Source organism: Trachurus trachurus (assembly GCF_905171665.1).
Source record: "Trachurus trachurus genome assembly, chromosome: 14".
Taxonomy (NCBI): domain Eukaryota; kingdom Metazoa; phylum Chordata; class Actinopteri; order Carangiformes; family Carangidae; genus Trachurus; species Trachurus trachurus.
In genome coordinates this window covers 20,816,487-20,841,054 of record NC_139903.1, presented here as the reverse complement: position 1 = coordinate 20,841,054, position 24,568 = coordinate 20,816,487, and the positions used below count along the sequence as shown (strand labels likewise).

General features: G+C 40.8%; 2 protein-coding genes across 5 annotated transcripts in view; both read left to right on the top strand.

Annotated features, from left to right (window-relative positions):
* clip2 (CAP-GLY domain containing linker protein 2) overlaps positions 1–2,651 on the top strand; it is a 45,977-nt gene extending 43,326 nt beyond the window's left edge. For both annotated transcript variants that reach the window (XM_083987187.1, XM_083987188.1), the window contains exons 17-18: positions 312–371; positions 479–2,651. In XM_083987187.1, the coding sequence (XP_083843313.1) occupies positions 312–371; positions 479–490 (72 nt within the window). In that variant the 3' untranslated portion in view covers positions 491–2,651. The remainder of the gene's footprint in view (positions 1–311; positions 372–478) is intronic.
* Positions 2,652–3,831: 1,180 nt separating this feature from the next.
* The window catches only part of gtf2ird1 (GTF2I repeat domain containing 1), a 39,402-nt gene continuing 18,665 nt past the window's right edge, over positions 3,832–24,568 (top strand). For all 3 annotated transcript variants that reach the window (XR_014595941.1, XM_083987190.1, XM_083987189.1), the window contains exons 1-12: positions 3,832–4,146; positions 10,327–10,456; positions 11,110–11,251; positions 12,949–13,125; positions 13,574–13,757; positions 15,563–15,858; positions 16,490–16,585; positions 18,157–18,240; positions 18,914–19,097; positions 21,677–21,702; positions 23,344–23,470; positions 24,427–24,470. Coding sequence is in view for 2 of the 3 variants with exons in the window: in XM_083987190.1 (XP_083843316.1) it covers positions 10,331–10,456; positions 11,110–11,251; positions 12,949–13,125; positions 13,574–13,757; positions 15,563–15,858; positions 16,490–16,585; positions 18,157–18,240; positions 18,914–19,097; positions 21,677–21,702; positions 23,344–23,470; positions 24,427–24,470 (1,486 nt within the window). In the remaining variant the exon portion in view is untranslated. The remainder of the gene's footprint in view (positions 4,147–10,326; positions 10,457–11,109; positions 11,252–12,948; positions 13,126–13,573; positions 13,758–15,562; positions 15,859–16,489; positions 16,586–18,156; positions 18,241–18,913; positions 19,098–21,676; positions 21,703–23,343; positions 23,471–24,426; positions 24,471–24,568) is intronic.

Genomic DNA, 24,568 nt, shown 5'->3' with positions numbered 1-24,568 from the left:
GAGACGGTCTGGCTTACAAAGAATTTTCACACTCATTTCCTAGCAACCGTGACAACACATGTATACTTCTCCCAAAAAAGAGAGGTTTTACTGGCCTGGATTTGAACAGTTGCACTGTTAGGTGTTGAACTGAGCTGAAACACTGCGATGTATCGTGGGATAGGTTGAGTCAAAGTGATCCACCAGTTATCCTGATTCTGCCCATCTCAAACTGTCTTTGTGTTTGAAAAGCTAACTAGGAGACCCCTTCAATAAAAAATATGTATATAACTCAAATATATCCGTTATTTGACTTCATGATTGTTTTTCAGGCACATGGGGCAAACTCAGCCAATGGGATTCATCACCAGGAGTCAAACAGCGCTCAAGATGTTGGTATCCTCCCGTTGTGTTTTCTACCTTCTCATTGATGTGCCGATGTCATTAACACCAGTCAGCACTGAGACGTCTTGTCTTTTTGTTTTTTTTGTCTCCTCAGGAACAACACTGATATGAGTGGAGGAAATGAGACTGAGACTGAGACGTGCAGAGGTACACCTTCAGAGGAAAAGCTTGTGCGACATTTCTCCTGATCCCGCGATGGAAACACACGCTTGAAGAACATTTCAGTTTACAGTTAAAAACCAAAACAGCAAAATCTCTATCTCCAGTGAATTTATGTGTTGTTGCAGAAAGCACCTATTAGCTAATCATGAAGTACGCTTAAAGTACTATAAAATATAATCAGGACATGGGACATGGACATGAAGATCGGTACAGCCGCTGATAAACAGTCAGCGTGGCAACTTCTGATGCTTTACAGTAGTTAGAAATATTGAATCTACAAGTTGCCAGGAACTCTTTGACAATTCAAAAATTTTGATCCAGGAGGCAAAAACGGCCGATGGACGATGAAATGAAGAACTACAAGGACTTGGGTCTCGATCGCTTTGTTTGTTTTTATTTATTACTTTTACTTTTGCTCCTCCAGCTTTGTAATAATAATCATCTGTACTGTAGGCGGGCTGCGTTTGGCCAGTGACACTCGGAGCAGCCCTCGAAGAGACGACACCGACACCGCTGAGAGAAATCGGACTCATTTGTCGCCTTTTCTCAATACCTCACGAGAGGACTGGTAGCAGAGCCATCGCACTTCACACTCCTGATTCAGTGCTCATTTGTGGGTGATCAGCATCACTGGAAGTATCAAAAAAAAAAAAAGAAAGAAAAAAAGAAACTCATAACACAGACGGAGTAGGTTTGGAAAGTGGCCATGAAACATCTTTTATTTAATCCGTGGTTGTGAATCAGGTTTAATCCTTTTTGGGTTTCAGTTTTATTTGGAGGAAAACTCTCAAAATATCCACAAAACATCCTCGCTCCGTCCATGTGCTGACTGCTGAGTATGTTCCAAACACTATTTTAGTTGATCTTTGCCAAACTATGGCTAAAATACATTTGCTTGATCTTCAAGTACAACCCCTTTTGATACACAAAAGGACAGTTTTTAAAAAGTCCGTCATTTGTTTCTTGTGCTTTTTTTTTTTTGGCTTTGGTCTTTTTTTCATATTTCATGAAGTCAGTAACAAAAACGTGTGCAACAACCCTGTGCTGTCTAGCGAACATTAACTCTTGAAATATCCCGAATAAAAGTCTTCATTAAGTAACCAATCATGGACAATGCGTCATGATGTACAGTATATATTTTAATGAAAACAAAGATGGAGGAAAAAAAAGTGTTGTTCCCTACAGGGCAGGATGGTCGGTAGAGTTCAATAGAGTTCAGTTCAGTTGTTGATTGGAGGAAACATACACTTTCTTCTGCTCTACCAATGGATTCTACATCATTCATTGTTAGAGCAGGACATAGTCGGTGTGTTGCATGACTGACCGTGATGAGTTCAATACCATTCCTCTCTGCAGGTGTTGGGTGAGGTGGCTCCTGGGTCAATCTCCTGAAAGGCTGGTGTGTTTTTTAAGCGCTGCACATGAGCAGACCCCCCGCCTGGGACTGAAGATTGATATTAAAGCACCTGCTGAATCCAGCTCTGTGTGTTAATAGAATGAACACAGTGAATTATTCCAGATGTTTTCATTCACTAAAACTCCTGCCCCGATGCTGCACCTCTTAACCCTGTCAGTAATGATCAGCTGTCCTATTTACTGTGGACCTATGTATCAATACAGACTCCATCCATGCGTTAGTATTAATTAACTGTGTATGTATATGGTGCATTGTAGCCCATTTGAGCCTGCTCGACTTTTTACCAACTTTTTGTCAAGTCTACTGCAGGGCTGTCACAGGAGCTCAAACCCAAAACAATGGATTTAAGTTACTCATCCTCCTGCTGGTTGATAACATCTGGATTTTATGTGTAAAAAAAAAAATGTTATCAACACATGAAGAATTTATACTGTAAGTCTTCCAAATATTGTTTTATCCATCCTGTTTGTAGTCGGCCATGGGCTGTTTTTTGCTTTGCAGGAGACATTACACTGAGGTGACTGATGTGGAAATCTTGAAGTAGTGTCTCCTGAGCAAAATATGTAGGGCAGCAGGCGCTGGTCAACTCAGATAAAACCTAAATTTTCCATTGGATATTGTACAAGGCCTTTTTAGCTGGAGGGTTCATAGCCTTTGGATTATTGCTGCAATGGTTTCAGAGATTGAGTCATTAAATATTAACAATGTGGGCAAGGGCTGCTGGTGTTTTATTTCACACTCTTTCATACATGCGTCTACTCTGTGTGTTTTTGTTTTTTGGGGCAACACGCAGTATAATGCTATATTTCTACAGAGATGAAGTGGTGTTCAATTTCATGCTGCTAAGAGGGTGGCGGTTTGGGAAATTCAGCCAGCAACCATAACCATTTACCCCTTCCTCAGCCACACACACATACACACACACAGCAACATGCTGTGAGCTAAAATAAACTCTGTTTTGTAGATCACACACGCATCTCAGGGAAATATTTGGTATTAAAATGAATTGATGTCAACCAGAAGAGGAGGCAATAACTCCTTTATGTGAAATAAAGGCCAAGTTTCTTGATGGTGAAGATGAAACATCCAGACACTGCATATTTATTTACAATCTCTGGATTCCTAACTTCCACATATATCACTTTTATTTGTTGGCCTTGGCAAATGTCAGGGCTTATCAACACATCTCGGTTTGTTGCTAGAGGGCAGGCTGGTTGTGCCGGTGACATTTGAATAAATAAGTGATTACTTATTTGCAGGAGGGAACGGAAAGTGCTGCATATGTGAATCACAGGCTCGGGCTCAGTTTTGCTTGTGGTAAAACACACTCTGAAATGAATATTTCAAAATAGACTGCGTTGATTTGTGCCAAAGTAAGTGAAACTAACCAGATTGCAGCGACACAGTGAGTTGTCCAATTAGATTTTATTCATTGTGTTTATTATAAGATAACTATGTTCCCCCAGGATGTGAACTTTCCCCTATATTTAACAGACGATCTATTTTAGGCAATCACAAGAGCTATGGTATAACTGCCATGGCTAGAAGATTCATGCAGCTACTGTTTATCCACTTTGGACAGACCCTAATCCTAAAAATAATTTGGATACTGTACAACTATCACATCAAACCGCCTTCATGCAATCTATGAGGGATTTTCTTAAAGCAAAACTGTCAAGAGTGAAGTTGCAGCCAAGTGGCAGACAGTGATTTAAACTGTCACAGCCCCTAATAAAATAAGAAATAACAGTGGGAATATTTCCCCTCCTTGTAGAAAAAAAAAAAAAAAAAAAAAATGCTCCCTGAGGGTTTTTCCGGAGGTTCCTCCGTTAATCCTGTATGTAAATCGCAGCCAATAGATGCTGTTGTTGAGTTGGGCTGGGATTAGCAGGAGGCGAATGAGTTTCAATTTTACTGGATTACAGAACAAAGAAAGGGGAAAGGGACACCCTGCTCTGTTAAGGGGAAAAAAGAGAAATAAACTGAGGAAAATATACACAAATAGTAGACAATAAAACGTGCGATCGAAGTCAACATTGTGATGTTCCGGATTACGATGTTTTAGCGGACGCTGCAGCTCCATTGTGGATGGGAATTGTGAGCGTTTCTGATGGATTAAAACGGGGGAATAAACCTATTCCGGGATTGACAACAGCAACAAGGCTATTTAATCGCTAATTAAGGTGAGATTTGGCTGTCTGTTTTTATATCCGTGGACTGTTATGTGGCGTGTTTTCGTTCCGCGTGTCGCTTTTTATGGCCATACATTCAGAAATTACAGATTATAACCTAATTTCTGGACTGGGGGAGGAGATGAAAGGAAAGTGCTAGCGCTAGGCTAGCAGGACGGCTAGCGCAGCGGAGCTAACGAGTTTAATGCTAGCTCGGCTCAACGTTATTATGACACCGTTAGCTAATTAGCCAGGCGGCGTTGATTAGTCAGACATATGGGAGCTGTCGGTGGCAAGGTTATTGTTAGTTAGCGATAATCTCAGCCCACAGGCGCTGCTTCCTGTAACCTTGCGACCGGAGCGCTAGCCCCCCAGTTTTGACCGGGATACAGCGTCTGTCCGCCTGCTAAATGATCCACCATACATCGCTATCAGTGACTATAAGGTTACCAGCTAGGACAACAAAGCCAGCTAGCTAAATTAGCCAGTGTGGACGAGGGAACAAGCAGCGCATTTAAACTTGAGAGCACGGTCTGAACACGGCACAATATACACAGCAGTAATACTGAGTTATTACAACCTCGTTATACCGGTTCAATGTGCTGTAAACTTTGATAAACAAATGTCCGACTGCTAACGCTAATTACTATCTCGTATCTAAAGTAGCACGACGGCTGCAGTGGGTTTCAAACTAAAAAAAAACAAAACATACACATAGATGGTTGAGAAGAGAAACTTAGACAAGACTGAAGTGAGAGTTTTATTGCGTGTCTCTGGAGCCAGATAGTGTTAGTGGTATTTTTCTTTTGGTTATGCTCTCAGCTGTCTTTCTCTAGTTGATAGCAGACGCGTCAAAGTTTGTTTTTTTTAAACAGCTGACTGGAATAAAACTTTTGTCAGTTTACAACTGTCTGACCCGGTGAATTCACAAGACAAGAGAGGGAGAGAGTAGACAAATTGTACACGCTCATTTCCTTTAGTGGAGCAGCAGACCCTCACTTTTATTTACTGCACCCTTGTCTCATATCCTGTGGTTTCAAGCTTTCCTCTCTCTTTCTGTCTCTCTCTCTCTCTCTCTCTCTCCTGGGTCCAGCTTTTCAAAAAAAAAAAAAAAAAAAAAAAAATCCCCATCCACTCTCATGTGATGTGAAATTAATAGTAGTTCTCCTGCTAGCGTTTTCCAGCACAAGAAGCTCTCACTACCACACACTACTCCCATTCCTGCATATAACCTCTATCAGGCCAACTGTTTGTTATTGTCAAAAGTGCACAACAGACAAAATACAAGTCCTTTATCCATGTGTTTTAATGGCTGTCCATACATCATAATGACCTCGAGTCTGTTGTTGTTTTTAATACCACGGAAATGAGACAATCACAACTTAGTTATTTCCTGTTATTGTCGCTTTTTTTTCCTGGCATCTTATATTTATGACTTGATTGCATAAACCTGTAGTAATCCTATATGACTATCATTATGAACAAAAGGCAAATATAAAGGTACACCTCCTCATGTAAGTAGGCATTTATTACTGTTTGGCTGTTTTCATTATTTTTGATCTACATGTCATAGCCTATACAATACTGCACACCGAAACGTGGCTTCAGTTTTTCCATGCAAACCTGCGGTGGATAGTGAACATCTCCTCAGTGATACGTTAAGATCATATCTCTGGTGCCTAGTGTTTTCTATTGAATCTTGTTTTGGCATTCATAACATCAGTGATAACATTCCCAAAAGGCTGCGGCCTCAGGCTCTGGGTGTAAACAAAAGGATTATGTTGTTGTTTGCTCTGATGATAACTTACAGTACCACACCCTGAGTTGTAAGTTGTTGGAGGTATGTCAAAATTACAGTCCTTCTTATTGTCACACTGTAAAAACTATTGTTCATTATTCAATTAACGAAATGTTACTTTTGTAGAAGGAGAAAAGTCAAAAGTCATCCAGACATTCGGATGGTTTGGCTGTTTAAGCAATGATCAGGCCATGTCATGTAAGGTGACATTTTCTGTAGTACATCCTCACAGGTGTTTCCTATCTCACCTAATTAGACCTAATGGGCATGTAGCTGTAACATTATGACTGGTCGGCCCTCCTATCAGTTGTGTTTTGCTGGTTAGGGCGGGACAAGTTACACCTGTATTGTCCCAGAGTGCCAAACAGTGCCATGCCAGATGTGCCGCAAGTAGACAAAATACCAGCAGCCATCATCATAAACAATACAGATAAAAAGAAAAAAAAAAAGAAAAAACTTCACATGGAGTTTCATGGTTGAATCCAAATGGAAAATGTACTATACTGTCTCTGCCAGCCAGAAGAATCAGTGAAAAAGAAATCAAAGACGCCCCGTGGAGTTTCAGTGTTTTCGTACAAAAGGGTATTGTGTGTATCCTTGAGACCCAACAAACTGTGTTGAATGCATTTCCTTTCTCATAAAACCTAACAGTGACACTTCCTGGCATGTTACTACGACCTGCAGGCTAGTGGAACAGTGTGAAATCATTGACGGCATCGTGTAAATCGTCACTCACACATGCTCCAAAAGATAGAGATTTAACATTCAAATAGAGTGCATCCAATTATTCAGGTTCGTAAAGTTTGTGACCTCAACATTTTTGCCCCCGTCCAACCTCTACCTGAGCAGAGGACTAATTAGCCTGAATAATAGAAAACACCTGTGTGGGTGAGCAGGGTATTTTAAGCCCCAATAAACTCCAACATCCTGGAAACTCATATATCTTTAATGGTGACCTTGTGCGTAACCAGATTATTACATTGAAAAGAACATATAGCCTAGTGCACACCCTTTTCCCTCGAACACAATAGGGTTGACATATAGGAGAGTGAGTGTATGAGTCGGGGCTTGTCTCAGCCTGCACAGTGCTAACGCTGAAGAACAAATGCAGTGGCCTAAAAGATATATTTAGTGCTTTTAAGTCCTACATATTATGCATAGAGACCATCATTACCGCTGCATCTCTCGTCTGCTGCTGAGGCGAGACAGACATGTTTTTTTTTTTAATGCCATCTGTAGCACAGATCTGAGAGAGTGACAGGTACCACGTCTGACAGGGCGGTGGCTTCATTTTTAGCTGTTTGACTTTGTTGATAAGTGCAAAAACACACAAAAGCTTATGTAAAGACTGTAGTTAATTGCTGATGTACAGATACCACATGGTCATGTTTTACCCTTTTTTAAACACCCAAAAGCCCCAGTTTCCCGTCGTATTGAGCTGTGGTATCCACGAGGGGCGAGGGAATAAAATCGAAACATCATAATATCTCATAGTATCGATTGTTTATTACACTGCTGAAGATTTTGGCAGTAGAATGCAAGAGTACTTTTTACGACTGTGTTGGTTGGTCTGTCTGCTTGACGATCCCATTTTGCATGAATAAAAATGATTTAAGTGAGATGAACAGACCAGAGAACTTTATTGGATAAAAACAGATGTTGACAAAGTTTTCCCTCCAAAGTTGTTCTGGAGAACTCGCTGTCCCGCCGCCAGAAATGAAAAAAGGCAAAGTCCACGAAGTTAAACAAGTTAGAAAACCTGTGGCTCCTAATAACAAGGTTTGTTGGCTGGTTTTTGTGGGCTCAGTGAATAAGTGAGCTTTTGTCAAAGTGACTGTTAGGATGAAATCACAGCGAGCAGCGTTGGCATGTCCGCAACGATTGCGTCATTCTCTGTCAACAGGGCAACAGCCTGATTTGCATTCACAAATCTTGCTTCTTTTTTTTTCTCTCTCTCTTTTGCTTCATAATAGACTCGTGGGGATTGTGTGTCGCTTTATTTATTAATGTTGTTCCAGACTGAACTGTTCAATATTCACTGAGAACCATAACAGCACCGTGACATTATGCTTGAGCTTCCTCTTTCAAGGCAATTGACACGGCATTATCCTGAGCCGGCGCTTATCCCAACCTTTCTCCTTCTCGCTACTTCCTTTGCCTTTTAAATATGTGAGGGAAAGAGGCCATCTATTTCGAGGCCGTAATAATTTAGGAGGGGGGCTAATGTTTGCTGTGGCCTCAGGGGAGGCAGATTTAGATGGCCAATAGACTTGGCACGTTCAGACTGGTGCAGCTGAACCCCACCACACCCACCCTCCTCTTTCTCTCCCTCTCTCTCTCTGCCTCTGTCTATCGCTCTCTACCTCTCTGTCCTCTCTCTATTGAGTCAGTGGTTTGGGCTTGCCAGAGGCTAGTATAATGGTTCCCAGTGTCTGGAGAGATTAAAGGCCAGAGCTGCATTGTTCAAATGCCCCGAGATTAGTTTCCAAGGAGACGGGTTTCAGTTGCCATGAGAACATCGTTCCTGGCTTTAGCCGAGCAGTTTTTCTTTTCCAATCCCTATCTGTTTGCTCCTTTACTTTTATTTACATAGTCTTATCTTTACATTTGGAGTTTAGACCTTTTTTTTTTATGTGAGGCTTCAGTTCGAATGCTTGAAGCGGTTATATGATGGTGTTGTGCCTCCAGTGGTTGAGGAAAGTTAAGATTATCTTTAATTTTTTTTTTCCTTTGCCATCTGTCAAGGAGAGAAACTGAATTATAAATGGGTTCACATGACATCATCTGAGTGCTCTAATTAGCCCCAGTCGACAAAGTCAGACCGCAAGTTGCTGATTTCAGATGGATGTAACTTTTAGCCATGCTAGCAGTGTGGCTCCAGGGATGACAGTGTCAGGCTGCTGGATGGTGTAGCACTTTATTATTGGATGGATTACCATCACATTGTCAATAGATCTTCTCATGGTCCACAGAGGATGAATCCTCCTACTCCTACTGATCCTCCCCAAGAGCCACTATCAAGGTCACACCACCATAAACACAGGATTTTAGTAAACTATCTCAGCAACAGTTAGATGGCTTGACATGCAGACTGCACATTAGGAAACACATTTCCCGGACATACGTAGATAGTCATTCTGGTCTTCAGTAGTGAACCTCACCAGCAAAAATACAGCAAGCAAGAATGGGACCAATGAAATCCGTTTATCTGGCAGCAAATGTAATCAAGCCTCTTGCTGATGCACAGCAATCAAATACATTACAGCTCTGCTCTCCTAAATCTGTAGCTGTGTGTTTACATGTCAGTTGCAACTGGAAAGGTCAGAAGAAGATGGGTGTGAAAGGTGAATCAGAGAGGGGGAGAGACAGTGAAAAGCCCTTCCCACAGATGCAGCTAAAAACTCTGAAATAGGAGACATGGTCACCAGGAGGGCAGGTCAGTCAAGATCCAAATGGTAAAAGTGGGCTGTGCCAGCACTCAGACAGCAAAACAGGAAACAGCAACATAACTAACATAGTCTGTGTGACACAATGATGAAGACCAGACCCATATCACCAATTTCATTGTTGTTTTTGCCATATATAGACAGTCTCTGTGGCAACAAAATAGGTCATTCTGACTTATGTATTTTATCATTTGGAGAAATTTCCCCCAATTAACATCATGGCCAAATTTATAACTAGGCTTTTAACTGTTATATCAACAAATAGGGTTGGCCTAGAGGTCTGGTGGTCTGGAATAGACTAGACTGGTACCTGATACCACCAATGGGTTTGATTTTTTTTTTTAACCAGTGAAACATTTTAACTCCTACACTACTACACTACTTTCTCTAGTATCGGCTGATATTTGTCTGTTTGAGTGAAAGGTCTCGACAACTCTCCGCAATTCATGCTCAGATTCAGTGCTACTAACACTGGTAATCTCTCCTTTTTAATCTAATGGCTTCAAAAGCTGTCCTTTGTTATTTAGTGCTGATTAGCAAATTCTTGTCTGCAAACACACTTCACCACGATTATAAACATAGCAAATGGGACCTAATGAAATCACTGTGTTGACATTGTCTTTGTGAGCATGTTAACATGATGTCATCAGAATTAAGCAGAGTCTCTCAGAGCCGTTAATGTGGCCATGCACTCATTTTTATATGAAATCAACAGGCTAGATGAGAGTAAAGCCGTTTTACTACATCTCCCAGATCCTTGTGTCAGCTGGGTGTTCATGATGAAAGCTTGTGTTTGCTTAAAGCCAAAGCAAAATGATGTCAGAAGAACCTGCTTTGAATGCAGGTCACAGCCGCATGTGTACATGAATGCATACGCAATGGCATGCAGGGTTTGTTGATGTTGCACCGTGGCCGCCTGTCTAAACTGTGCTCATCTGGTCCCCACAGAGGCATGGCTCAGATGAGGAAGCTGGCATGTGATGGCATCAGGACAAACTCCCGGGGCGAGCCGCAGGTCCCACTGGTGTCAGCCAGACAGGAGATCCTCACTAGCCTGGTGTCTGCCCTGGACTCAGTGGTACGTCCCAAAGCAAGCATCACACATGTCAGTGTTGTTCTTGATGTCTCAATGTGTGGTGTCAAGACAAATAACTGCTAAAACATAACCCTAAATTGGGTTTCTGAATCTATGAATGTGTTTTGTTAATGTGAAAATACACTGACCAACAGAAGTTGATGATATGCAAAACTCTGTGATAGTTTATGAGGCCACAATTAACCATTTAAAGGTCCAGTGTGTAATATTTGTCAAGGTTTATTGGCAACATCTGAATATACTACCATTTGTATAAGTGTATAATCGCTATAAAATAAAATCTGTTCGGTTTTCGTAGCCTTATAATTCTTCTTTTATATACCATATACATATAGCAAGGGTCTTGCTTAGAGAGTGTCGCCATTTTGCACCGCCATGTTTGTACAGAGTGGAAAATCCAGCCAACCAGAGAGCACGTTTTAAGAGTTTCACGTTCATAAATAAACAATAGAATTATTTAATAGATAAATAATAGAATCAGCATACTAGATGTCACTGTTTTCCCCTCATTTTACACACTGGACCTTTAAGTTTCTATGCTAAGACATGAGAAATAAGACTGCAGTACTTCCAGGAATCAGTTTTTTATAATAAACTCCTGAATTTCTAGTAATGCCTGTATCCTTGTTCTGTAGTGCATGGCGATGTCCAAGCTCAACGCTGAGGTGGCCTGTGTCACCGTGCACGAAGACAGTGTGATTGCTGTCGGCACAGAAAAGGGCAGAGTCTTCCTCAACTCCAGGAGGGAAATCCAAACAGACTTCTACAAGTTCTGCCGTAAGTTCCCCTCTTCCCCTGCGAGACTGTTTTCACTTATTCCACCCTGACGGCGCATTGATCACTCCCATAATAGCTTCAGCTGTGAGACAGTTACATAAAATGCACTTGTGTGTCAGGCCTGTCCCTGCTGGATTTTGCAGTTTGTTATTGTACAAAATGCAGATTCAGCCAAACGACCTCAGTAACTGCAGCAGCGTGCAGTTTCGCCGGGTATCAGATTACTTCAACATGAAATGATTGGATCGACAAAGCAGTTTCGGTTTCACACATTTTTGCTCTTCATCAGATTAAGTATCTCAGGAAAACTGGCTTGTCATATCTCGTTTGGCGAAATCATTTTATGTGTTAAGTCTTGCGGTACACTTCTTAAGACAGTTTTTAAACAGTAAGCATGTCAGAGACTGTCTGTGATAGGGTACAAGTTTTTAATGTTTCAGCTTTTACTTGTTAGGGAGGTTAAAACAGCTATGTATAAAGTTGTATCATTGCATAGCATTCACATCTATTTACTTAACAGGTGCCAAGAGCCTCAGCCACCCTTGCATTTGCAAGACATGAGTTTCTAATACGCCATCTGAGAAGTGTTACTTATTAATAGCAGGTCGGACGTCTCAGTGACTCGGTATCGGAAATTGAAGCGACAGTTTGGCCGCTCTATGGTTAGCTGGTTAGCTGGCATGCAAACTTTTAAGCAGAAGAAAAACAATAGGGTTGCTGCTGCTGCTACTGCTGCAATCAGCTCTTGCATCAGTGTGATGCTAAACTCATAATGTTTCTTATAGACTGGTACGTAAACAGGTCGTAACGCTAATGTAGCAATAGCACAACTTAGAAATAGCTCAAGATCAAGGTCAAGAAGAGCATCCCCTGTTCAGAACAAGTCTGCTCCCATTTCTTAGTTCCTGCACATTTTACATTATAGTTTCACTACATGAAGTCTTCCATCCAGTATACTCCTCCTTACCCAAATTGTAATCCCCTCCCCTCAGCCCCGATTTCCCATAAACAAATTAGTATGCACAATTTCAGGCTGGCATTTGAGGAGTCAGTGTTGGGACATGAAGCTTCGCCTGTTGACCTTGAGCTCTAAGGTAAAACAGCAAATAATGTTCCCAGACTTCACAATGTTTCCCTGCTAATAACACCAATTTACGGGGCTGTGACCTCCCATTACACAGTTTAATATTATCAGCCTTGTGTGTGTACGAGGTGAAATGAGTTTTCCCAGCCTGTTACAGGGAACAGTAGCTCCAGTTTGCGTTGTTGAGCTAAGAACTAGGATAGAAATAAACCGTTGATTGTGGCTTCAGATACGTGGCCTTTAACTATAACAAATGAGGAAGGGCTGAACTAAGTGGCTTTGTGTTGCCCACTTAATCACCAATTGTCAGAGATGCTTTGGGTTTATCCCAATACATTCTAAGACAAACAAGTCATTAATTTTACATGGTACTATTTTTCAAAAGGTGGCATATTCATTAGTTTTTAGGACTAAGTCCCTCAATCATCCTGTTTTTTGTTTTGTTTTGTTTATTTGGAAACTTGAAAGTCAAAACACAAAAGAAGCAACATCTACTTTTCTCCAAGCTCACATTGCAGCAGCACACTCAGCCCTACCTCCAAGCATCTGTAATGTTGTTGCACACTGTTTTTTTTTTGTTATTGCAATGTGACTTTTTGTCATTTGGCTCTAGGGGCGCCATGTCTGCAAAATCTGACCACAGCTAATGCCCATACCAAAGACCAGGACGGCGATCTGAGCAAGCTGAGTAAGGATGGCGAGCATGGGAAAGCGAGAGCTCCATCAGAGGCTCAGTCCAACATCTTTGTTCTGAGGAAGATGGTGGAGGAAGTCTTCACAGTGCTTTACAGTAAGGAGGGACCAAATTAAATCTGCTCTTGTTTCCTGTTTCCATAGTTATTGCTCTCATTAGATATAGATAGAAAGATTTATTGACGGGAACTGGGAAGTTCTTTTCTTACAGCAGCAGTAGACATAAAAAGGCACAATGCACTACAAATAAAATAGAGAACAGTAGAAAGTATACAAGGCATACAGACAAAAAGAGAACTATACTTTGGACTGTACATGTAAATTAAATGTGCAAAAAATAACTAAACACCAAGATCAATATATAAATTAACACCAAAAATGCAAAAAATAATGGGGTTTTAGGACTCTTTAGGACAATACAGTAATTTTTCTGCATTATAAAATACATATTTTGCTAATTGACAAACCTGAAACAAGTATTAACTGTTTGGTTAGTTTTAAGCCTGTTTTCCAAAAATATTCACACTAACTCTGGCAACACACAGGTGAAGCTGTGGGAAAGAGCAGCCTGGTCCCTGTGCCTTACGAGTGGATCCAGAAGGACCCCAGCTGTGTGGTGGTCCACGGTTTGCCCGACGGAGTCACGCTGAAGAAACCCTCCGAGTACGACACCAAGACCCTGATGAAGATCCTGGAGCAGAGCCACCGAATCCAGCTCGTAGTGAAGCGGTGAGTCTCCGCGCCGCGAATAGTCTGATGTTTGTTATATTCTGAACAATAACGCTGCTGTTTGTGGATAACAGACTTCTGTTCGAGGGCTTGTACGAGAATACGAAACCAGATGTTTCACATCTGATCACTGCAGAGTGAACTGGAGATGTTTGTCACATCAGTTTAGCCTCTAATGCTTTGCAGAGATACATGCTTGTGTTTGGCTGGGAGCGCATATCTGGCTTGGCATCTTGTGCAGTTAGATATTGGTAGCAGACAGACTGCGGTGTATTAGTGGGGCTCGAATTCAGCTGGGGAAAAAAAACACACTCTCTCAGGTTACAGCTCAGTCTGTCCAGAACATATTTGCTTCATAACAATAACTGGCAATATTTACCAGGATCAGTTACAGAGGCTGGACCAGGGGCACTGATGTGTGTTTTGTCAACAACAGTCGGAGAAGTAACACAAAGTCTGTTAATAATATATGAAAATATTAAGTCTGGCCAACCTCTCTGAGGACGGGTAACTCCACAGAGGCCTGGTCTTTCCCAGAATCCCCTTGGTGGGAGACAGGCACAGTCTCTAATATGTATTTACACACTTGCATAAAAAAAACACAGACTCTTCCCACGTGGAGCCAGATCAGCAGCATTGTCCAGTGAGCAAAATACCCACCTATGAATTAATGTTTGTGATATAAAACTCTATAATATAAAGTCTATATAAACTGCCAATAGGTCCTGACCAGAGTGGAAGCAGCTCTGCATTAGAAATAAATTCATACTACCGTCTTCTTAATTAAATAGGATCCAGCTTTAGCAAGACCCTTTAGTTTGGAAGGCTGTCACAGAGGGGTTGTCATGGCAGCTGTCATGTCATCTTTTGTTATGACGATCTCTATATAAACAGTGGAGTAATCTACAAGCATCTCTGTGATGTTTACCGTACAGTGTGTCCGCCACTAGGTCCCCGGTTCAGATTCTGGCCGAGGACATTTTGTTGCATGTGACTCGCTTGTGACTTCCTGCTGCGTCGATGTTTTACCAGTGTTGCAAATGAATATTTGAATTCAGCTGGTCCAGATCAGCAGATCTGGTGTCACAGGACTGAAAAGAAAATGTTTATTTTTGTTTTTTGTGCCGAAGAGAATTGAACTCCTCATTAAAGCTTCATTAGATCACCTATTGGAGGCAAAAAGCAAACTTTCTGTTTCTGAATCTCCTGAGTAATTAAATAGTTTTCAAAAAAAAAAATCCAGTTTCAGTTCAGCAGCCTGTTCTGTGAATAAAACTCTTCTATGGGTTTGCTCTCTTAACAACTCTCACATGCCTCTGCCCAAAACAAATTGGAGGTTTCCTCTCTTCCCCTCTGTCTGATGAATGTAAATATTTGAACAGTCAGAAAATACATGCAACACTAACTATGGTCAAAACGTGCTCAGATTCATATGAGGCCGTTTGCCACTTGTTGTCTGACAAGCACAGAAGAGCAGTGAGGAGTTCAGCCACTGGAGAAAACACCATGTTGACAGAACGTCATCTCATTTCATTTATCGTTCAGTCGCCGCTTCCAAAAGCTATCAAGGCTGTGTCATAATGGGACACACGCATTTGTCCTTCTCAAAATGTGCGGCGGCAAACGCAACATAAGCCAAGAGAGGCTTGGCAAGCGAAGCGGTTGGCAAACAGAAAAGCTTGATGTGGAGCTGTGAATGCGTGTAACCCTCCCAAGAAGATCAAACGTTCTGGTTCAGATTCAGTGAGAACTTCTGTTCAGCAATTTTTTTCCTTCTCTATTTTTGATTTTGTCTCTGTGCTCAGACCTGCAGAAGATCTGTCTCGAGAAGCCAAGCCCAGCGCCGACGTCAGTCACAACACTTCCCCCGCCGTCAGCCACGGCCCTGGGAAGAGTACCGCCCAGGTAGTGACGTCGTCGAGTCCCGCCACTTCCAGCAACTCTGTTCTGTCAAACTTCCTGTACGGCATGCCCATGTCCTCCAAACCCCACCCAGATAGCAAGCTGGACTTCAAGCCCATGTCCCTCCTCAACCTGGGCAAGGACAGATTGGCCAACTGGACAGATAAGAACATGTCTGCCAAGGACTGTGCTAACAATGGTAAGGTGTACATAACATAACACAGTGACAATCACAGTGTTTTATTCTGTGCCTAGACAGTGTGTGTGGGTTGAACTGAGGTTCTTACATCAGTCATTATTTCATTCAAAGCAGCACTTTACTACGCCGTGCTCTGATTTCTAACTCCCAGCCACCAGCAGTGATTGCCTTCACTCACCTGTGTTTGAACTAGAGTCAATGTGCATCTTGACAATGTAGGAAAAAACACTACAGACAAGATCTAGAGAAATAAAAAAAAAATTTAATTTTTTTTTTTTTTAAATTAAAGGGACAACGAGGAGTTTTGGAAAGTGGCTCGCCCAGCATTTCCACCACTAATAATAATAACAAAACAACGATAGAGACAAAACGATATATTTATCGAAAATGGAGCCATTAACAAGTGTGGGTAGCGTAGATTGATCCACATTAATATGAGACTTTTTTATAACCAAATACAAACTCCTCTTTGTCCCTTTAATTGTTTATTCTGGTGATTCTTTTACAGTTAATTAACTAAGTTAGTCAAGTAATAGCGAATGCTGGGGGGAACTAATTGCTGAATTTCTTTGTGAAGTGAAAGTGAATCAAATTGAATTTATTTAATTTGCATGTTCATTTGCATTTTCAGATGAGACAACAAGACTACCTGGTGAGCAAGGTCAGAGCCCTCCCGGCATCCACATCTCCAAGAGGCTGCTCTTCTCCATCGTACATGAAAAATCAGGTGAGTTAGAACCATTAGCAGAGACGTCAATGTGTCTAGAGATGACAGGTGCATCTGCACAGGTTTCTGAAGTCAGACAGGGCAAGTAAACGCCTCACGAGTTTTGTCTCAGCCAGCGATTCTACGTAAATTTGTTTTGAAAGCGCCTAAATGCAACATTTATGGGAAAGTTATAGACGTTTACAGATGAATATTTTAACTGAACAAATGTTCCCCCAGGTTTCCTCTTAAGTGGCTTCAAAGTCAGATAAAACACTGCCAGTGCTGCACTGGGATTGTGAAGTTAATGTTAAAAAATTCAGGAGAAAAAACATTATGCGTCATTATTTTTATTGTAATTCACATCACATGTAAGTAGTGTATATTCCTGGAAAGCTTTATTGCTGTTAGAAATAAAGTTCTGTGAGTCGGAGCAGGGTTGTCACGCAGCATGGACTTGGTAATAATGAACCTTCTGAAGGTTCACAGTGACTGCATGATATCCAAAGTTAAAGTTCAACATTTCAGGAAACCTCTACACAAACTGAAGTGTGAAAATGACACGTTGTGGTTTTGTTGGGGGGGGGGGGGGGGGGGGGGGGGGGTCGAATATTTGTAGCAACTTCCTGGAAAACCTTGTTAAACCACAACCGAACCCATTCACACGTGTAGTGTAGTATGTGCATCCGTCTCATATTGAACAGACGCATACGACCTGCTCATGTAACTCTCTGCAGGTCATCAAATACATTTTCAGTGGGACTGTTAACATGTTGACATGATAATACAAATTCCTCTTAAATACACAGTTTTTTGACACATGGTTAAGGTTTGTTATTTTGGTGTTTGACCTGACGCATAGTTTGAATCAGTTACATTTCAATAAAGCTACATTTGCATAGAGCTGCATATTTGTCCAACACTTGAAAAATATCCCTTTAAGGTACATTTTAGGCAATTAAACAATGTGCAATGAATTGCAATTTAATATTTCAATTGACTGAAACCTTTCACATGTGTTGTTAGGTTGGTTGATGTGAAACTCACCAGAGAGCATTATGAACTTTTTCAGGCGTGAAACTCACACATATAACAGCTGCAATTATCAATTCCCACATTTTATAAAAGAAAAAAGAATGTTCATGTAAGAAACAGGCAAAAAAAAGAAATCTTTCAATATTAGTGTATAAAATCAGTCAGGCTCTGGAAAAGTCTTATGGTAAAAGTTACAATCTCCTCCCACACAGTCAGCAGGGTTGTAGTTTTACATCTCTTCCTCTGTTCCCTCTTGTTCTGCCTGGATTTGCAGACTCACACAGTAGCTAAACACTGTTTACTGAAGCAAGGCTGAACGTTGCTAACCCGTAACCATTAAGGGCTAAGCTACTAAAATGTCAACATTAATCCTTTAAGCAGATTGCAGTCATTTCCCAAGTTGACGCTGAGTAGATGGAGAAGATTAATTTCAGATCTTTAGCACTACAATGAAATAAATCTCATTTGAATGTTAAAGCTCCAATAAACATCGGCTGTATATAAAACACTGGACAACGGGGGTCGCGCCGTCTGTCTCTCCCTTTCTCCTCCTGCAGAAAAGTGGGACTCCTTCATCCGGGAAACGGAAGACATCAACACCCTGAGAGAATGTGTTCAGATTCTGTTCAACAGCAGATACGGTGAGAAGAACCCCCTCTCCTCTGCATTTAGATTTTTCACTGTTTCCAACATCTATAGGGTGCAGTTCAGAAAGGTACCTCTGCCTCCTCAAGCATGTGTTCGTTGCACGGTGATGATTCTGTGGCGTGTCTATGGATGTTGATAGATTGAGGTCACTGCTTTTAGTTTGATCATCTTCTCTTCAGCGATGCACAAACAAGACACACATTTGTAGCCACAGTGTTACTGTTAATTGCTGCAAAAATAAAAGTCTGAGGGATAAAAAAAAAAAAAGAAAAAAAAAACACTCATCCTATATTTGCATTGTCTTGCAGCTTATTTGAAACTGTTTAGAGGATGCTGCCGTTTCCTTACCCTGCAGATTCTGTGTGTCTACAAGCAGTTTCCACACTATGGCTCATGGGATCTGTTCCCAGAATTCTTTATCCGAGCCCACAGCACTGATTATCATTCCCTTAAAGTTTCTCATTTAGCTGGAATTAGCTCCACGTCTGTAAACCTTTACTTGGGGTGTGTGCATCCCACTGGAGGCTGCTTTTCCTTATGCAAATGAGCGTTTGTAGAGGAACAAATGTATCAAGTGGAATAAAAGAAAACAACACAATTGCATAGAGTGAAAAGCGAGGTTCTTCCGCTAGCATCACATTGTTCGTTTCTCTGCCTTTTCTCCAGCTGAGGCCCTGGGTCTAGACCACATGGTGCCTGTGCCCTACCGCAAAATAGCCTGCGATCCGGGCGCCGTGGAGATCATCGGCATCCCCGACCAGATCCCCTTCAAGAGACCCTGCACTTACGGAGTTCCCAAGCTCAAGCGCATCCTGGACGAGCGCCACGGGATCCGCTTCATAGTCAAACGGTGAGGAAGAGAGCTCCGGGACAGTGATGTGCATTTTGTAGTCAGGCAGACAGGGATCTCTGGGGCGCATTCATGCTCACTTTCATGACAGATGCCCGCCTCTACGCTGCCATCCAGCTCCACTCAGACAAACTATAGCATGGCATCGCTTCTGAAACTTTTATTTAGAAGGGATTTTTTTAATAAGCCCCGCTACCCGCCGAGCCCGCCTATACCATCTGTGTGTAAAGCGCTTGCCTCCGTCAGCACACTACGGCCCGCCATTTCCTGTTCCACGTCCCAGATGACTCCCCCTCGCCAGCATGTTGCGCTAACGGCTGCTCTTCCACCCATTTGTTTAAGCTAATTTAAATGAGCCACCATGCCTTGTTTGAGATTACACATCTTTTTTTAACGAATCCTGCAGGCAGTTCATTAGCGTTAATACAATTAAGGAAGATTGAAGACCGTGATTCTGAATTACATCACGTTCCCATTGTGATTGAGAGATGTTCCAGATGCAGGGCCTGATGTTCCCTTTTTTTTTTTTTGGTCCTGTTCTTTCTTGATTGTTGATGTTAATGCTTTGCTGCTTTTAATTGACACCAAAATGTAGTTTTCATTATAAAGCTGCAGCCACGCTATTAATCACGCCAAGATGATATCACATGTAATTACAACCTAATTTAATTCTCATGTTATGAGCAGTTCAATTTTCAAAATTATTGGCACCTTTTATCTCCTTGGCTGGGTCGTGTTAGTGATGAAAATCTAATGGAGTGTTTTTAAAAACCCAACGTGACATGATTTGTCAGTTGGTCATTCAGCACAGTGATGGAAGATGGCATGCTAACAGACTTAGACCCCTAAGAGATGAGGGGAGTGTTATTTTTTTGTTGTCAACCAAACCCACAGTGCATTAATCTGTCTCTTACCTCATACTCAGTCTGGCTCTCAGCTCCAAACCCACTGGTTTTCCACAGGAGCAGCGAGTCTTTTAAAACAGGTCACAATTCTGTAGTTTCCTTTTTTCTATTTAAAAAACAGCCCAGTAATTTTCTGTACACTGCAAAAAATCAAATATCTTACCAAGAATATTTGTCTTATTTTTAGTCAAAATGTCATTTCTAGTCAAAACTAATCTCATTCTACTTAAAATAAGACTTATCACATTAAAAAGCAGCTTGTTTTTAGACACTTTTTCCTTCTTTCAAGCATATTTTCACTTAAAATAATCTGATAGTGGAGCAAGTTTTTCTTCCTTATTACAAGCACAAAAAACTTGCTTTCACTGGCAGATTTTTCTACTTATTTAAAGTGAAAATGTGTTTGAAACAAATGACAATTATCTAAAAACAAGTTAATTTTTAGGTGATGAGTCTTATTTTAAGTGGAAAGGGATTGTTTTGACTAGAAATTAGACATTTTGACAAGAAATAAGACAAATATTCTTGGAAAGATTTTGAGTTTTTGCAGTGTATACTGTTGTTTTTAACAAATACTATTCAAACAGGACAAAATGGTTCATTTTCAGCCAGGGATGAATATACGTTTGGTTTTCTAGTGTGTATTTACGCCAGTGGGATTGTGTACTTTGCATTTAGTCAAAGTGTGTGGTTCGTTTGTGTTTTTCACCAACTGTGGAGCAGAGGAATGAGACATATCAGACCTTAGAAACACAACATTTGTTAGTAAAAGCTATTTGTTGGATCTTTTCAAGGGATTTGTTGAAGAAAAATAGAATACATCTACATATGCTTACATGTTAGCATTGTGTTTGCATTCAACCCAAAGCTGCAGCTGTAGATGTTGGATATGGAGATGAGACAGATGTGTCCTAACAAGGCCACCATACACAACACACTGACACATTTGGATTTAGGTCAGGCACATATCAGTCTTATATTTTGATATGTGATGTTTGTGTATCACACAGAAAATGCTATAGAGTTACATTAATTTAAACAAAATGATACTGTAGTGACAATACAGTACCTTCACGCCACCCAGGTCGGGAAACACTGCTCTCCACAAAACTTTCTACTCCACTAAGTTGTAAAAAACTTGTCGACTTGTAGATTAGTCTTGTTCAGCAGTGACCCCGAAATATAAAATGAGGTCATCTGGCTTTAATAAGGTAGTAAATTAATTATAGATGTACAGTAGCTATAAATAGCGCCCTTCCTCACCAACTGGAAGTTTCAGAACTTAAATCAACTGTCCTGAAAGGTTTTTTACAAACAGATGGAAATAAACAAAACTTGAAGAAATAGTTGGTGTCTGAAGATGAATTACGATCGCAGCGGGAGGAGCAGGTCTCGGCGGAGCGGCAGACTGAGCGCCTAGAAGCTCTTTCTCACATCCACACTGTTATTTTCAGTCAGAGATTCAGTGGAAAACAAAGGAACGGCTCAATTACTCGACTGTTTGACTGAGGCTGATTGTTTAAAGAGCGGCTAATGTGCGTAAAGAAGAGCTGATAATGATGTGCTCCTCCACACATGTACACAGCTTCGGCGTGATGTTTGCCCTGAGAGCGGGAGCGCTCTTTGAACTCAATGACTAATGTCCTATTTTTTTTTCTCTTTTGTGTTTTCCAGAATGTTTGATGAGAGGATTTTCACTGGTAAGACTGTGATTCATTTAGTTAGTTTTTTTATGTTTGTTCTAATAACAATTTTCTCATGCATATGAGCTGTGATTTGGCCTCGTTAATAAATAGCAGCTGATCTGTCTATTTGTCACTTCTCATTCCAATTTTGAATTATACTGGAAAAATGGGACATTTATTGTAGAGCTGCTCATTTTCTCTGTGGGAAAATGTTGACAGCAACATGAGGGAATACATTTCTGAGTCAGAACAACCGTCTCTAAACTGACCTTAATGACTTTGTATCTTTTAAATGGATCATTTACAGCACATTATATAATTACCACCATAAATTGATGTACTACTTCACTCTAATATAACAGTCCCACAAAAAAATCCTATCACCACTAAGGCTTCAGAGGTTTTTCTCAAATGTATTCCACACTCACTGATATAAATGGGATGGACAAAATATGAGGAACACTTTTCAGCCTAATTAAATATGAGCTATAACCTCCGAATCTACCATAAAGGCCCTGATTTAAGTTGTCCCAGTCTAAAGTTGAGAAGCGTGACGTGTGACGTGGTGTGATCCACGCCTTTGGTCTAAGATGAACACTGAGACACGATCACCAAGATATTTGGCAATTAACAATGAAAATTGTGTCAGTCTCAGAAACTAAAGATATCTTCTCTTAATGTTACTGCAGCATGATTCACATCTACAAATGTACCATTGAAAAAATCATTCAGTCACTGTAAACACTGATAGTTCTGACACTATTCATACAGATACCACATTGTCTCTGGAAATCACCTTTAAATTGAACAAGTGAAAACTATATACATTCATCTAGGTGTCAGAAATCTATGTATATCACAGTTACCAAAATATTATTAGAGCCAACAAATCCAGTGAACCTGAGATCACTGTCACAGTTTATACATTTCTAAAAAACATTTACAACACAAACTGATCTTAAATTAGTCTTCATGGCAGTAGGACACTCTGCAGGACTGTTTAAATTAACTGGCCCCGTCTTCACTAGATCGACCTGATCAAGTGAATGGAGACTGTACGAAATAGTGACTGTTGATTGGTGACCAATGAGTCAGCTGGTTACCAATGTATCAGCCAATCACAGCTCATTGCAGATACATCGTAACTGTCACTGTTTATTTTAGATCTCCATGCTGAAATATGCTGCTCAGTACAGTATTTATATTTATTGTTCTCATCTGTTAAAATTCTTAAGAAAAATGTGGATTTATTATGTGCTGGAGAAAATTAATATCATCATTTTAAGAACAGTGTCATTACCAGGCAGCTTATATTACACAAAGAAACTGAAACTGAGATAAAATTAAAGCTAATTAGACTTGTTGCCCAAGTGCATTTTCATTAAAATGAAAAATGACCTCCGTCTTTTCAGGGGGAATTTTGGGAAAACTGTAATTATTTTGGTAGGGATCCATGTGGGCTCAGTGTTGAACCTCAGCCTAACCCCGGCCATTCAGTCGTGCAATATTTGTCAGGAGCTTTACAATTAATTACAGTAACTGGCTGACAGACTACCACCCCTGTCAAGTCTTTATTTATATATTTAACCTCACAGACGTTCTCCGCGCTAATGGGATGCAGTGTTTGTTTATCGTCTTGTGTCTTGTTTGCTGAAGCTGCCGGCAAGATTGCGAGGGAGGAGGGAAAGCATGACCTGGGCTCCACGCCTGAAGACAGCTTCCCTGACAATCTGAGCCTTCCGCCCACTGCAGCTGAGCTGGTCAGCAATCCTCACAGCAGCAGGTGAGACAGCCCCCACACACACACACACACACACACACACACACACACACACACACACACACATATATCGAGTATTACCCCGCAGACTTTGTTTATAATGTGGAAATATGAGATAGTGGCAGGCAGCCAAATTATATTGCATTTATAACTGCCATTACTCATAGTGTGGACCGAATTAAACAGTTTAAATATGCTGCTTTACGGAATTTATCATTTATATTGCTGCTGTGAGACTAACCGTGATAAGCTTAATTTTAGCGACAGGCTTTAATTCATATTTTAATTTGGCTTCATTTTGGAGATTTTTCTTCCATATATCCTGCAACTTCATATGTAATAAGCTCATAGTTTTACAGCGTGTACAGTGACGCCATATCTATTCTGTACATCAGCTTACACAATATAGAAACTGAGAATATCAGCTGTTGCCATTAAGGCTGTCGCTGCACAGACTGTGCAAAATATAAGATAAATCTGCATTAACTGTGTTGTTCCATAAGAAAATATCGCTTTGGTTTTAAGAACCTAAAACCATGTCAGTATAGTTAAACATCTCCTCTCTCAGACTTCTTTTGGGAGCTCTACTAACAACAGTTTGTGTCAACCAATCACAAGAAACCTCTATTCTTATTGGCTGACTGTTTTCTGAGTGACTAAATAAATGTTGAAAGGTGGGTCCAGGTGGGTGGGGCTGTGGTTGGGGCTGGGTGGCTGCTTTGTTGTGACATCACAAAGTTACAGGAAGTTCTGACAGCTGGTTTGCAGGCTCAGTTTCTGTAAAACAGGCTGTGAGCATTTCTCTGCGGACTGAGGCTCTGATATATAAACAATATTAATATCGAACCTAGAGCTGCTTTATATTCACACTGCACATGGACATTTCAGGAATCAGGATACAATATACGACCTTTAATCAATCACTCAGTTTGTGTGCATGTTTTGTTCTTACTTCACAGATCAACAAGCGAGTGTGTGAGTCCCTTGGCCGACTGTGAAGCAGGTATGTGCGTTAAAGAGAAACTGTCTGAAAAAAAGATTTATGAGCATCAAATGAAAGTATTTTTGTTCCCCTTCTTTGGAAGTCTTCTGGAGAAACTA